Source organism: Carcharhinus amblyrhynchos, chromosome 8 (assembly GCF_965287045.1).
Source record: "Carcharhinus amblyrhynchos chromosome 8, sCarAmb.v2.hapA, whole genome shotgun sequence".
NCBI lineage: Eukaryota > Metazoa > Chordata > Chondrichthyes > Carcharhiniformes > Carcharhinidae > Carcharhinus > Carcharhinus amblyrhynchos.
Window position 1 is genome coordinate 2,421,745 of NC_137331.1, and position 15,835 is coordinate 2,437,579.

At 42.6% G+C, this 15,835-nt stretch overlaps 1 protein-coding gene across 1 annotated transcript in view; it reads right to left on the bottom strand.

The window, feature by feature from the left end:
* Positions 1–15,835, bottom strand: part of csmd3b (CUB and Sushi multiple domains 3b) — a 1,478,622-nt gene that overhangs the window by 185,823 nt on the left and 1,276,964 nt on the right. The window contains exons 35-39 of the mRNA XM_080194817.1: positions 12,882–12,986; positions 12,201–12,319; positions 7,312–7,381; positions 3,995–4,111; positions 3,551–3,760 (exon numbers count right to left, since the gene is read on the bottom strand). Coding sequence (XP_080050943.1) covers positions 3,551–3,760; positions 3,995–4,111; positions 7,312–7,381; positions 12,201–12,319; positions 12,882–12,986 — 621 coding nt within the window. The remainder of the gene's footprint in view (positions 1–3,550; positions 3,761–3,994; positions 4,112–7,311; positions 7,382–12,200; positions 12,320–12,881; positions 12,987–15,835) is intronic.

Sequence of the window (15,835 nt, forward strand, 5' to 3'; positions counted from 1 at the left end):
AAGTAAAATAACTTTATCACAAGTGTTATTGAAATGCATTGTGGGGAATGGATGAAAAAACAGCTGAGAAATTGAAAGTTGTCAGTGTGAAAATAGGAAGCTTGAAAGTGCAGCTCAAAGTAACTTAGGGGACCATTATTTTCTCTGCTGCTGAATGCAGAATGAAATGGCTGTATGGGGCGTGTAGAAAGTTAGAAAGAAAAGGGCTACTGCAAGATTGTAACAAGTCTGACAACACCAGGTTTAAGTCCAACCAATTTATTTGATAGTAAACTCACAAGCTTTTGGGGTTTGCCCTTTGTCAAGTGAATGGGAAGTTCTGGCCTCAGACAGAGCAGAAATGATGGTTTTGCTGGTTAAGACACGGACTGCAGAACAAAACAGAAAACTCTCCGGTGCCAGGCCGTTTCTGGATACGAACAAAATCATTTTTGTTCTTAATATCTCTTATCAGCTTGAACATAATTGTCCTTTTTTGGGTCGATCAGAACATCACATTTATTCTGGCTGGAGTTTTTAGGTTCATGTTCAGTTAGAACTGCTGTAGTGCAACATAGCATTCAAATTTAAATGAAGCAACTAATGTTCTCCTTTGTTTAAGATGAGGGGGGAAGGAATGTATTCTGTCATGCTAGTGTGAAAATTAACTTGTGTGTACTCTTCTCTTTGTTTGCTCGAAGATGAAGTTGTGCATTTATCTTCAGGCGGACCATTGCATGGCAACTGCTTTCTGTCACAGAGGATTTAAACATTCACTATCACAGCAACATATCTACACCCTTAGATAGCAAAGCACGCTGTTGGTTATTGCTTTGTGTGACAGTACTTTCATGGAACAAATTCTTACAAATTAGCTCTTAGCTGAGGGACCAATTCATTCACCACACCTTTTGCAATGGTTTTAAAGAGGGAACGTGCATCAAGAGAGCATTTTCATGGCTCCCCTCAAAGAATCACTGTAATTTTTTCGGTTTTAACTGTGAGATTGGAGGAGATTTGTATAAATAAACATTGGGTTTTGATTCCCACTGCTTTCAGTTCCTTTGAATTGATTTGTATACTTTTCAACTCCAGTTGACTAGGACGATAGTATGAACTATTATTTCAATCCAATTAACTCAACGGCAACTTGTCAATCCAGGGCTGTTAGCATCAATAGACATCTATACAACAGGCATGAAAAATGCTTCACTTTTTTTTTTGTTTTCTGTGTTTCTTCAATATGAAATACAAAAGGGAAAATAAAAGAGACGCTACAAACAAAGCAATTCTACTGAAAGAGTTCATAAACTAAATAGAGGGATTTGTTCAATGAGGGATAATGTTTATGCTTCAATTGGGGTATGACTTGTATTTTGCTTGGAGTTCATCTCCCTCACACCGATTCTCGATAATGTTTCTCTATTTAATTTTAACCATATTTGCACCAAGCCAAGCACATTGGGTGGGATTTCCCAGCCCTTCCCACAAGCAGGGCCTTCCAGTCCGGCAGAAGACGACCCGATGTGATCCCCCAGCAGCAGCGCAGGGAAGCTATACAAAATGCCGTAGAGATTTGTGTGATCACAAGGTCCCGCTGGCAGCCAGCAGCGAACCACCTCTGCCCTCAGAAAATGAATGGTCAGGGAGGAGCCCGAAAATGCCACTTATCATGCATGTTTATCTTTTTTGTTTTAGGGAGAAAAGTATCGCTGAAACTGAAAGGACAAACCTACAAAGCTAGTTGTGAGGCCTTGTCACACGGTGTAGAAACATGGACAACATTAGTGACTGGATAGCAATGACGTGTGGATGCTGATATGAATGTGATGAGGAACATGAAAGGAAAAAAGAAAATCAGGAAGGAGCACATGAGGGGGTCAGTGGTAATTGTGAAGACATTGAAGAAAGGAGCTGAGAAAAGATGGTCATCTGTTAGGGAGAGAGGGATCACATAACTAGTGGTGAGAGACTGGCAGGAAGAAGGAGAAGAAAAAGGCTGAAGACCAGGGGAATTTCTGGGCCCTCTCAGATTCTAAGGAATTTTGGAAGATTATAACCAGTGTATCTGCTTTCTCCGCAGTCACTTCTTTTAAAATCCTCGGGTGCGAGCCATCTGGTCCTGGGGACTTGTGAGCCAAGGTCCAAGAGCTTTTCCAGCAACATTTCCCGAGTGATCATGATCGTTTAAAGTTTCTCCCCCTCATTCACCTTTTGATTTCCAAGTATCTTTAAGAAGTTTTCTTTGTCTTCCCTAATGAAGATGCAAGCAAAATACACGTTCAATGCATCTGCTATTTGTCCTTGTTGGAAAGACGTGGTGGTGAGGCATTTGAACACAGCGAGATTGGAAGAGTATTGGATGACTCATGTGGAGAAGGATGATGAACAGCATTGTAATAGCCCCAAATAGAATGCGAGAAGCCCAAAGAAGATGATCAACAAAAACTATTTCAGACAGTTGTCAATTATTCTGTCATAATCTAAAATAATTCTAAAATTGAAAAAACATTGAGCTATAATAACAGCAGTTGTTTTCACACTATAGAGTTGTTGAAAAATAAAAGTAAATAATCTTCAAAAATGAACTGCATGTGGCTGGGAAAGGAAAGTCACCTACTTTTCATTTTGCCCACTGTGGTTACAGTAATATTTCTGAATCTCCGTGGGCTGGATTTCACCTCGAGACACATTAGCTACCAGTCTGACGGAAAAGTTGGTGTCGAGTCCATCGACTCAAGTACTGGATATTACCCAGCAGCTGGGATTCTGATGGACTGGGTGACTACTGACTTTTCAGTCGGGGAATGGGAGAATACAGCGTCCTATAAAATCCAGTCCATGGAGCCCAGACCCAAAGATAGCTGGCCGGCCTCTGTTGACTCCTTGGTCACCATAAAATGGGAGGCAGGTCGTGGGCGGGTGGGAAGGTTGTTGGGAAGGCCGTTGGGAAGGCCAACCGCTTTACTTTCCAAGCAATGAAGTATAAAATTCAATCCCATGGTGATTTACTTACTGTTTTGAGCTGATCTCAATAGTTGCCAACAAATGCACATACTGATCCAAGAAATTAAATTTTAGCCATGGCAGGGTTGCATTGGTAAAAGAATAAATATTTTTAACTTTAATTTCATTCAATGGAAGCATAATTCCCACACCATTACCATAATCTTACATGTTTCTTTGCCAAATTAAAGCTCTCCAACCTCACTCCCACCCTCTCCTCCACTCTTCCTTCCATCTCATCTCAACTTTGGACATCCCTGAAATGGCAGATGAAGGCATCACCGGTTTCTGCCCCCTTTTCCTCCTGAGCCTGTGCATGAGATAAGCATCCTCCTGACACAAAGCAGGAGAACATTTGCCCTATTAGTAATTACCTACTCGAGGCTGTCACTTCCCAGATATAACACACTCAGAAAACAGCATCAACTATATATGTTCAAAGTGTTGTCACCCAAATTATACAGTAACACGTGCATGTCTCCTTGGGAATGATGTGGCAGGGATTCAAAGGTCTGCCAATATCATTTAGCAAACGTTCTGATCGCTTCCATTTTTTAACACTTACCTTGATACAGGCTGCGGAAGCCTTGTTTGTTTTGCGAATAGTCACTGTGGAAGTACAGGGTGGTTTCGTGAGTTGTGCTGAACAGAGGTGCTGGCACCTGAGGACCACTAAATCTCCCAATTACTGTCCCAGTTGTTGCAGACCCACTCCGCACTTCGATGTAATCGTGGATTGTTTCCGTGGAAAAATTGACAAACTGCAAATGCACGCCTGAAGATTACAAATGAGATAAAAAGGAAATAAAATGAATTTGTTTTTTAAAGATACGTGTCAGGAATGAAGGACATTCAAGTATCGAAGATAGACGATCCATAGATATAATTACTGAACACCATAAAATAGGAAAACCGATTATTACTGATGGATATCAGCTCATTCCAGACAATAAGCAGCTGTTGTACTAGAAAAAGTGACACACAAACTGCTCCATTTCTCTTGACATACCAAAGCCAATTGGTAACGTTATTGTCCAAGTGCAGTCCAAGCTACTGGGGTAGTTTCCAGGAAAGCCAGGGCTAAGAATGACTCCACTGAAGTCAGTCAGAGAACCACCACACTGGGCTGTAAAAGAACAAATTGGTACATGAGAAAAAAAACCCGGAGGGACAAAATGAGGTCGGCAAACCAATAAAACCAAAACAGCAATAATAAAATTACAGATTTAAAACAATTACAAAATGACTTAACCTATGCTGTTGGCTAAGAAGGTACACTGTGAAGAAAATTATCATGGAATCTTCCTCACTAAATGTCCCACATCAGTTTAAAGCCAAATTGGAGTGAGGAAGAAGGTTCCTCCAGAAATGCAGTGCGGTGTGGCAGCAACATGAGGGCACAATGTGGTAAACCAGACACAACTGATCCCATTAATGTATGGGGCCACCACTGAAAGGAGGAAATCTTGCATCTGGGAAAGTATGGCATCCTCAGTTCCAGTTAGGGGAGACCTCACTGGGCTAGTAATCCACAGGCCCAGGCTAATCTTCTGGGGACCTGGGTTCAAATCCCATCACAGCAGTTGGTGGAATTTAAAATTGTCCAATAAAATATCTAATTGAAAACTAGTCGCAGTAAGAGTCACCTTGAAGCAAAAGATTACAAATTTGTTGTTGCAAAAACCCATTTGGTTCACTAATGCTCTTTAGTGCAGGAAATCCACCATACTTACCTCGTCTGACCTACATGTGATTCCAAGTCTGCAGTAATGTGATTATCTTATAAATGCCCACTGAAATTGTCTAATAAGTCACTCAGTTCAAGGGCAATTAGGGACAGGCAACATTTGTCAGCAATGCCCATGTCCCATCACTTTTCTTTTAATTTGCTTGACAATAGGCAGCTGTTGTACCAGACAAAGTGACACATTAACTGCTCCCATCATGGGATGGACTCCAATGGTGCTGAGTATGGGTGTTCACCCCTAATGTGATATGAAGCTTGGCTGACAGATCTGGAATGAGATCTGGAAGTTCTACCAATTGGAGTACAACACTGGAATTTCTATCTTCTGGATTTTAGCTTCAATGATTTGAGTTTTTTTTTGAAAAGCAACCTTCCTTCTTTATCTTTTAACTGCTAATGCAACTCTTCCCCATAACACTATCCATTTTCCTCTTGTGAATCCTGCTATAGCAAGAAGCAATAATGCTTGGATCACCGTCAGCATTGTAAGATATGCCCAGCACAAGCTTGAGATCTCAGTCTCACTCAGTAATAATGCATGATTGAGGAATATATTTTCATCTATTCAAAAGCAAGGGGCAACAAGGGCACAGCCTCAAGATAAGGGGGTGGGGGGCAGTTTAGATCAGAGTTGAGGAGGAACTTCTTCACTCAAAGGGTGGTGAATCTCTGGAATTCTCTGCCCGTTGAAGTGGTGGAGGCTACCTCGCTGAATATATCTAAGTCACGGGTCGATAGGTTTCTGATAGACAAGGGAATTAAGGGTTATGGGGAGAAAGCGGCAAAGTGGAACTGATCCACTTCAGATCAGCCATGACCTTATTGAATGGCGGGGCAGGCTCGAAGGGCTAGATGGCCTACTCCTGCTCCTATTTCTTATGTTCTTATGCAACAACTTTTTCCCTGTTATTAGACTGTTGGAATGCACCATTTTGAAATATGATTCCAGAAAATGAAGTTTTTTTTCCTGGAATGAAAAGAATAACCAATCACAAGGCACTTATAACAATGAGCCTTCTCTTAGAAGAATACTTCCCAAGTATCAAACAGCTAATTCATCATGAACAATCTTTCATAGAGAAGTTCAGGATAAAGAGCTTGCAAGAAGACTCAGGATCAAACAGAGTGATGCAGATTTTATCTCAACAATAATATTATTGGCTGTAACTTCCTGGAGCGGTAATTACGCTCTATGAATTACCACAACGTTACTTAGCCTGAAATCTAAACACACCTTTCTCATCCTCAATCCTCAACCTTTCCGACTCAATCCATGTGTGAAAGGTGAATACAATTGGTTCCCAGGCCTCGTGTCGAGGCAGCTGAGTCTCAACTAAGGAAGTTGCATCCTCCTTTCTTTTTTTTACAGCACCAATGTGCCATCTTGGGGACAATGAAAGGGAATTCTGGCCAGTCCTCTCCGGCAACAGGGTAAGGTTGGGTCTTGCGGGGAGTCTGGTTATGATGGGGGGAGGAGGCAGGCCTGGCAGTGGGTTGTCGGGGCACACCTTGGCTGAGGGGGAAAGTAGTCGGAGTCAGACTTGGTGTGGGTGAGAGTGGAAAGTGTCCTCGTGGGGCTCAGGGAATGCTATGGATTGCAGAGCCTGTAATCCCTTGGGGGTGTTTAAGTCCCACTGGGGGAGGAATGGTAAAGGTGCTCTGGCCAGGTGGTGGTGGGAGTAGGGGCAATCACTCGGTGGGGATTGAGGAAAAGTTGAGACCATGGCAGAATCCTTTGGAAGGGAAAGCTAATGGGGGATGGAGGAATCCCCTGGATGTTGAGGTGTGCAATGTATCCTGTGGAGGGCAGGTCTGGGACTGTACAATAGTTATCCAAAAGTTCAAAGATGGTTTATTCCTTCTAACTTCTTCTCGGTAAATATTGCTGTATCCAGTGAGAACCAAACATTGCAATTTAAATTGCATTTTCAGAGGGTTTCCAGCGTCGGACAATTCCTGTGCAAATCTTACCTGTGAACTTCCAAAGGGGATTCCCAAGCTAATCTTTGAGTTACCCACCCCAATATGATGTCCTGGAGCCTAGAAGTTATGGCACAATTGTCTCTGCACTCCAATGATATATCATTGTACAATAATGCACAGCATTACGATGCAATACGCAGATGGAAAACTGCTTCTTTGCTCATAAATGTGGCTTTTTTTTCCACCAATCAGTAACAGCCTCGTCCGACACTAGCACTTATTACAGTGGCTGAATTCAATGGAGTTAGACAGTCAGAATGATGGGGAGTGGGAGGAGGTTCATTCGGAGCAGGAACACTGCCAAGCTCCTGTTGAACTGAATAACTCATTTGCGTGCAGTGAAAACTTTGCAATGCTTTGATGAGCAGCACTGACAGGCACCAAATATCCTGCAATAGAAGTCACTGCAGTGTTTGATGAGGACGGATAGGTGACTCACTGGGTTCTGGGGACCTCAAAGTGTCGATCTAATTTTACCTTCCACTGACATCAAATGCAACTGGTGTACTTTGGGTTAAATCGTGTGGGTGGTGGCCGGGCAGGTCAGAAAAAGACATGTAAAATTAATCCGATTCACAAACTGAAAACATACATACCGATACACATGGGAATAGGATAATTCCACCTTCGTACTGGCCCTGGCATACAAGTTATGTAAGAATGCCCCTGAAGAAAGCAACAGATTTCATTTAAAAAAAAATCATCAGTTATAAAAGGAAATGAATTAAGTGGCAATAATCTGCAAGATACAAGTGTGGTTTTAGACAGAAACTACACAGAGATATCTAAAGAAGAATAAATGCAGTCACAGATTATTCATTATATTACAGGACAGCATTACTGTGAGGCTTATCGCTTGACATTGTCATGGAATTTAACTTTCTTCTGAATGTGATTCCTTGTAAAAAGTGACAGATAAAATGATACACATTACACTGCTTCACATTTGCTGATACAAATGTTAAACTGTAAACATGAACATGGTGTTAGATGCCTTCCAGCAAAGCAGACATTCTATTTCAATGTCAGGAATAAATACAATTTTTATCTGGAGATGCTTTGAGTTCTGAACTCGTTGCTTTGGTGGGAAGGACAATTTATCTGCGCAACAACAATCTCTGGAAAGTGTGAAGGGGGAATTTAATGGGCAGCAAGTTTTAGCCAGGCCAGAGTGAGTAAATGCAATCACCCAACATCATTTAAGAAAGGCCAACAATTGTTGCTTGCTACATAACAGACGGGAACAGCAATCATCTAATGTGGTAGCTGTCGTGGAACAAGAAACTCCTTTCTTCTCACTTCACACTCCAGCCACTTCCTTTGCGCACCTCCTACTTTCAAGCTGTTTCTTCTCACCCCCAGCGTATGCACTACCACAAACAGCTCCCACCGTGCGCACATCCTTGCTCAACGGCTGATCATGAACTCGATCTCTAGCGGGCAAAATGGCTCTCAACTTTTCAGACAGAAGCAAGACCAAGGAAGACCACTCAACGCTCAGGTCCTTGGCAGCAGCTTGCCCTCGAGATCACCAGCTCAGCAGAATCACAAAACTGGTGGGTGGTGAAGTTCGGAGCATTACTACTAAAGTGCCTTCGTTTCACATGTAACTTTTCATTAACTTCAAGCAATTACACACTCAATCAGTTTGACAATGTCATACTGAAGTCAGCGATTACTACTTTCTAGCTGGTCAGCTGGTCCTTTGCCCCGTCTCTCCATTCTTCTCAGCACCTGAAACCAGTCGAGGAGGATACACTTTTGGAAAATACATCATTATGTACATGCTGTATCCATCCAAAGCACCAGAGTGGAAAACTCAGGGTTGGACAATGTCAGAGGATCTGTAATTGTACAAATCAACAAGAGCAGGGACAGGTGGATAGGGAGCAGCCAAGGAAATGGGAAGGAGCAGGGAAGAAAGCCGGGGATGTGGGAGGGAGCAAGAAGGAGCAAAAAGAGTTTTGTGTGTTTTTTTTTCAGTCTCTATGCAACCTGCACCACTGTTGAATCAGGCAAGTGGCTCGGATGTCACTATTATGACGGCACAGGTGCTGACACTGCATGTCTGTGGAGTTCTCCCATCAGCAGTTCTGCATTAGCAAACTCAGTCTTCAAGGAAAAAAAATCTGCCACCCTTAACTGACTGGGCCTATACAGGAGTACAGCAATGATCCTTAACTGTCCTTTGTAAAGCTCCTCAGCTGTATTAAAATTGCTGCGACATTCACCCTTTAGATTGGAGCTGTTTAAGGAGGTGACTCAACCCCAGCTTTTCAATGGATTAGGGTCACATATCTGACATTAGAGTACCATTAACATTTTTTAAAAACCACGTTCTCTGTAGCTCTCAGCTCTCATTATTGCCGGGCTGTGTGTAGGAGTCCTTTTATTGCTCCTTCAGTGGTTCAAATGGGGTTTTGTTTATTTTTACTCTACATTTATGACCTTGCATTGTTAAGTAGTAGTTCACGGGTTCTGGGCAGGTTTTCTTCTCCTTCCTTAGGAAAAACAAAAATTCTTTTTTGGCTGGTGGCGTGTTTCGGTTAGAAGGGAATGGACATCAGACTGAAAGCAGTCTCTCTCTCCAACTGGGTCTTGGACGTTCTGCTGGCTAACTGAAAGCAAGGCTCCTTCCTGCAGCAGATAATCTGTTGTTGGTGCTTGACCAGAATCTCTTTCCCTCGTGTTCTGGGAAACTGTTCTGACTTCAAATTGTTCCGAGTGTATTAAGAGAACTGCACCATTCATCCAAAGGACTCAGTTCCAGTATCACATGAGCATCCATCTTTGCTGTGTTAAACCTGTGGAAGGGTTTTGTTTGTGGGATTGGTTTGATTGGAATATCTTCAATATATTTGTTCAGGGTTATACATTATTTTGCTTGCTTTGTTTATAATTGATAACAGTTATTGCTAACATTCTTACAATACATGCTGACTGTATTCTTAAATAAATTTTGTTTGATAAAAGTTCCCTAGTGGGTCATTTGAATTGTATCGCAGGTGAAACACATCATGCTTATCCAAGCTAAATTCAAAGTGCAAAACTTAAGATCCAGGCAAACTCCATAAAACTCTTTGGAGTTTCTGACCCAAACCGTAAGACATAGGATATGAGGCACAGAAACAGGACATCTGGCCCAACTAATTCATGCTAACATTTATGTTTCAGTTGAATGGAACATATGTTCCATTCCTCATCTAAATCTACGATTGTATGTATTCTGTTCTCCCTCATTTAATTGTCTAATTCTGCCTAAATACAATCCACTTGAGCCACTTGATGGGGTAGCAAGTTCCACATCTGATTATTCTCTGGGGAAAGAAATTTCTTTTGAATCCCCGATCAGATTTCTTGATGCCTGTCTTACATTGGTGGCTTCTGTGATTTCCCCTTAAGTGGAAATCAAAGATCCTTAGACAGCTCCTTCCAAACACATAGCCATTTCCATCTAGAAGGACAAGGGCAGAATCATGGGAACACCACCATCTGCAAGTTCCCTTCCAAACCATTCACCGTCCTGGCTTGGAAACATATCATCGTACCTTCGCAGTTGCTGGTCAAAATCCCTGAATTCCCTCCTTCATGGAATTGTGGGTCAACCCACAGCACGTGGATTGTAGCGATACAAGAGGGCAGGTCACCACCATCTTCTCAAGGGCAACTAGGGATGGACAATAAATGCTGGCCAACCAGCGACACCCATGTCCCATGAATGAATGTAAAAAAAATTTCCTCCATCAAGGCCATCATGATATTCAAGATTAATATTGTCTTGGGATAGACAACAAATGCTGATTTTGCCAGTGAAGGATACATCCCATGAAAGAATGCTAAATAAATTGGCAGAAATAATAAAAATATTTGAAGAAAGGCATTGCGAGTTGACATTTGGGTGAGGTAGGATTTCCGGGGTGTTAGTGTTTTATCTATCAAAGAATTATTGGCATTGAATACATTTGTCTGAAGTCTGGTTTCTTATTGACTTATCGGTTTTTATTGTCAGGATATCAGACATAACAGTGAGTAGAATGGCTTAAGTGTTCTTTACTGAAGGGTTGAGATAGTGGTGAGAAAGCTAACAAGAGTGTTTAATGCAGAAGTTGATTGCATGATACTTCAGGAGAATTTTTAAAATAATTGAAATGACAAACAATCAACCAAACTCTATCTGTGTTCCAGGTCAAGGGTTTATAGTAGGGGATTTGATAATGTTATTGCCATTAAACATCGGTGAAGAAAAAGGACAAATCCAACCTGGCAAAGTACGGTCCATCAGCCTACTTTCAGTCATCAGTGGACAATGGAAGATGTCTTGAGCAGTTTGGTTCTGCAAAAGCTACTTGATTCTCACTCTCCTTACAGCCTTTGTCCAAACACAGCTGAATGGGCTGAATTACGGATGTGAGGTGAGAGTCCCTGCCTTTGACATCAAGGCAAATTTTGATTGAGTCTGTGCCAAAGTGCCCGGTCAAAATTGAAGGCAACAAGAACAAGGGGAAATTTCTTCACTGGTTGGAGTCACACCAGCATAAGGGGAGGTAGCTGTCATTATTGGTAGTTAATCATCTCAGTCCCAAAATATAATTGCAGGAGTTCCTCAGGCTGGTGTCCTAGGCCTGATCATCTTTAGCTGCTTCATCAATGGCCTTCCCGACATCAGGACATCAAAGGTGAGAGATGGGGTGGTTGATTATTGCACAGTTGCAATTCCTCAGATAACGAAGCAGTGCTGACATGCATCACAACCCAGACAACATTCAGGCTTGGGTTGAGTAAAGACAAAGGAACATTCAGACCACACAAGTTCTGGCCAATGAACATCTCCAACAGGAATAAATCTAATTATCTCTCCTTGATGTTCCTGACAGCCAGTGTTGAATTTTCACCATCAACATCCTGGAGGTCACCTCTGACCAGGAACATTAGTGGATCAGTCATCTCAATACTCATCTCTCAAATCCTTGAAAGTTTTCCACCATTTACAAGGAACAACTCTCCATTTCTAGTTCGGAAGCTCAACATCATCCAGAACAAAACAGTTTGCTTGATTGGCACCCCATCCACAACTCTAACTCTTCACTCCCTCCATCCCAACCACATTGTGGTTGCGATGTGTATGGTGTAAAAATGCACTGCAATAACCTGCCAATCCCGTTTCAGTAACACGCTGTTCCAGCCACACAAAACCCGCCATCTGGAAGGATAAAGGCAGCACATGCCTGGGAACATCCTCACCTCCAAATTCCCCTCCAAGTCACATACTTTTCTGCCTTAGAAATTATTCAACCTATCTTAATTGCCACAGGGGCAAAATTCAAGGAATTTGAATTCAAGGAATCACATATAGACTCTAAAACATGACTTGAATATGTACATTTACATTTCCTTAGACAAATGATTGGTGTCAACAAGAAATTGTCTGCTCTTCAAAGCTTTTAAAAAGGAAAATTTTCTTTTCTACATGACTTCAATTGCTTACCTGTAAAGAGTATCCGCGATCACACTGAAATGACACCACGTCTCCAACCAAGTATCTATCTCCACTTTTGATTCCATTGCTGGGGGTAAGTGGTTCTGTGCAGGAATCCAATCCAATAGCTGCAAAATCATACTTCATATTAGGCACTCGTACATAAAATGACATGTTTTCTTCGGAAAAAAAACCTTGAATATTGATCACACATATTCTCTGATGCAAATCTTAACCATGTTTCTTTGATGAGTGAGATCGCTTTGCTTTGCTTGATTTTAAGCTTTTAGATCATGAGAATAAAGAACAGAATGAGATTTCTCCACCCGGGAGACTAAGAACATCTGGATGTTTACTGGTCTTGGACAGATTTTATCATGAATCGGAGCACAGGGGGATGTGCAATGATGTAATCAATCATGCCATGAGAAGACTTTGGCTGTTTCTCACCCAGGCTTCCCAGCACAAATAGGTTGGCAATGTGGTTTGAAGAGCAGTTATGCTATCTGCCTGATGCAGACCGACCTGATGTATCTTTGCTTACAACAAAACTTGCTTGGTAGGGTAACCCGTCCGAGGCAGTTGGGGGCCCCACTTCAGATTCAGAAGTCAAGGCCCAGTGGTGCCACCGACACCAGTCTTAATTTTAACTGCAGAGGTCCAATTGAGATAAGAGCTGTAACTGCGTACCTGTATACTCGAGGTGAAAGCCAGCAGCTGAAATACTGATGTCTGATTGAAAGTTGAGGTACAGATTATTAGATGTGCTGTTCAGGAATGCTGGAATTGTAGTGCCTGAGGAGAGGACAAAGCGGAAATGAAAACAGTTAGCATTTGAGTTCTATGCTTTCAACTTTGGTCTGCCTTATCATTTTGTTCACTTCTTTTTTTCTGTTCTTCCCTCCCTCTCATCCTCAGGCAAGAACTTTGATAGCCTAGATGGCAGATGGAAGAATTTCTTGGGTTGACGTACAGCCGCACTGGGTCACCTTGATGCTGTAAATATTGGAAAATTGGACCAGCTCCTTCATAGGCACATCCTTGAGCCTGCCCAATCTTCCAATATTTACTGTGCCCAATCATCACAGAATGCAAGTGCACTGACCTGGTAAATGCTCCTTTCACTGTCACCACGGTTCATCCACTTCAAATGAAGACTCACTCCCTTGTCAGATTATATTTCCTCTATCTGACAAGCCACTGATTTTCATCGAACCAGGCAAACTCAGTGCAACCCAGGTGAGTTCAGTTTGCTGCCGACAAGGTTATCCTAACAATTTCCCAACACGACGCACTTTCTTGAAGCAAAACTCCCAATTTGCAGTCAAGCTATGGGGTACAGTGCATCATACCTCTATGTAGATAGGTTTATGCCACTCAAACTTGATTCAATTTGGCATTCATCCTGTTATTCTGGCAAAAAGAAACTTGGAAGCTGTGTAAGCTTTGTGTCATTATGATAAAATGCTCGTGAAATTAGCTTCAGGATATCACAAAAAATAGGCAATAGAGGTTCTTTTACTGTCCATTCCATTTTCTCCTCCAAAATCGGCCAACTGTTAAAAGAGCCTCTGATTCACTCACGGCCATTCTATGGCAGTGCAAGGCCAATTTCACCAGCCCCAGAGCCACCTTCACCACTGAATTGGCTAGTAAGTATATGAGCTGTGTAGATTAAGAAGTTTCACATTCAGTCTATCTCCTGCTCTGAGTTTGAATGTTCTTGCCCAGGATGAATAGACAGTGAATGAATGCCCCTCAACAGGGAAGCAAAACTGAAAAGGTTCCGAATTCGTATTGCTGTTTCATAGCCACTGTTCGATATGGCTGTTACCTTCGCATCAGATGAAAACATGAGGCGCTCCATTGAAACACGGCTTGTTAATGTCCATTAATTTTTTAATGAGTGGCAAGGTGGCATAGTGCTTTGCACCGCTGCCTCACAACACCAGGGACCCAGGTTCAATTCTCGGCTTGGGTCACTGCCTGAGGTGAGTCTGCACGTTCTCCCGTGCCTGCCTCGGTCTCCTCCAGGAGCTCCAGTTTCCTCATCCAGTCCAAAAGACTGGTTTGGTGTAATGGCCATGCTAGGAGTGTGGCGACTAGGGGATTTTCACAGTAATTTCATTGCAGTGTTAATGTCAGCCTACTTGTGATATTAAGAAATTAACTTCATTTTAATGGACTCAATCCTCAGCTTCTAAACTTAACGGAAATACAAAGCTTTTGCAATCTGTGCGTATAAATTAATCTTTAGCCATCTTGTATTTTTGAGTGAATCTGCACTGCCCTTCATGACGGTCTTGTTTAGACGGTCTACCCAACTAATATGTTATTGACACGTCAACTAATTCATCTTGCGTTATTGTTTGAAGCTGCCAATGTTTTCATCAATGATGACAAGCCTCAAAAAGGTGTCGCATCTGGATTGGTCCACCTTCAGCTCCAGATGCATGTCCATCTCCCTGACACATGATCGGCCAGGTGGGTTCCTCTGGGACCCAGACAGGGTTGTGGAGTCAGGAAAATATCAGTATCAACAACAAAAAAAAAACAAAAATCTCAACCTTGTTGTTATACCCTTGAGCAGTCCCCGCTCAGCAGGACAGGATTTTAACCACGATGCCCACAGCAGAGGAACTGGAAACGTGTGCCATTTTGGTACTCGTGTTTTACCAGTTCCCACACAATTACGATTAAAATTTAAAGTGTCGGCAGCCTGGAAGGGAGTAAAGAGGCAGCACACATGGGGGCACAGGCAAAAACGACAACGCCTACAGAAAATCAGTCGAGACCTCGGAAAGGGCCTTTCTGATTTTCTCCATCCTCGCTGGCAGAGTAACGAGGTTCCTGCCCAGAAAGCTCGGGGGACATAATTTCCATAAATTAGCATCTAATTAAAGGGTTTCCCTGATGGAGGTTTCCCCCACAACAAGCATTACCCCGCCTTGCCGGCACAACGTCACGTCAGTGAGGGTGGCACGGTAGCACAGTGGTTAGCACTGCTGCTTCACAGCGCTAGGGACCCGGGTTCGATTCCCGACTTGGGTCACTATCTGTGTGGAGTTTGCACATTCCCCCTGTGTCTGCGTGGGTTTCCTCCAACATTCTGAGACACGTGCTGGTCAGGGTGCATTGACCCAAACAGGTGCCGGGCTGTGGCAACTGGGGGAATTTCACAGTAACTTCATTGCAGTGCTAATGTAAGCCTTACTTGTGACTAATAAATAAGCTTCAAAACTTTGCAACCGCTTTTCAAAAATAGCAACCAGGCCAAGGAAAACAGGCTCAACTGCCCATTCTTTGTAACATCCTAAGTACGGCCATTGGGAGGAGAGGGATAGGCCTTGGCAGTACATTGGCACTGCCCCATGACACACTGGCACCTCAAGAGTTTTGTTTTTTTGGTTGTTGCAGATCAGGGTGCTTTATCGAAAGGACACATCGATCTTTGTCGAGCTGGCGAACGCCTGCAGCATTTGCTTTTATTCCAAGTGCTGTAGCATCCGATGAGAAAACCTGGCTGTGCAGCCGGGAGAGTTACACACTGCTTTTCACACCAGCACTTGGAGCAAAAATCAGATACTTTTGCCTATTATGTTTCGCACTCACTCTTTATTGAATTCAGTTCCAAAATATATGAA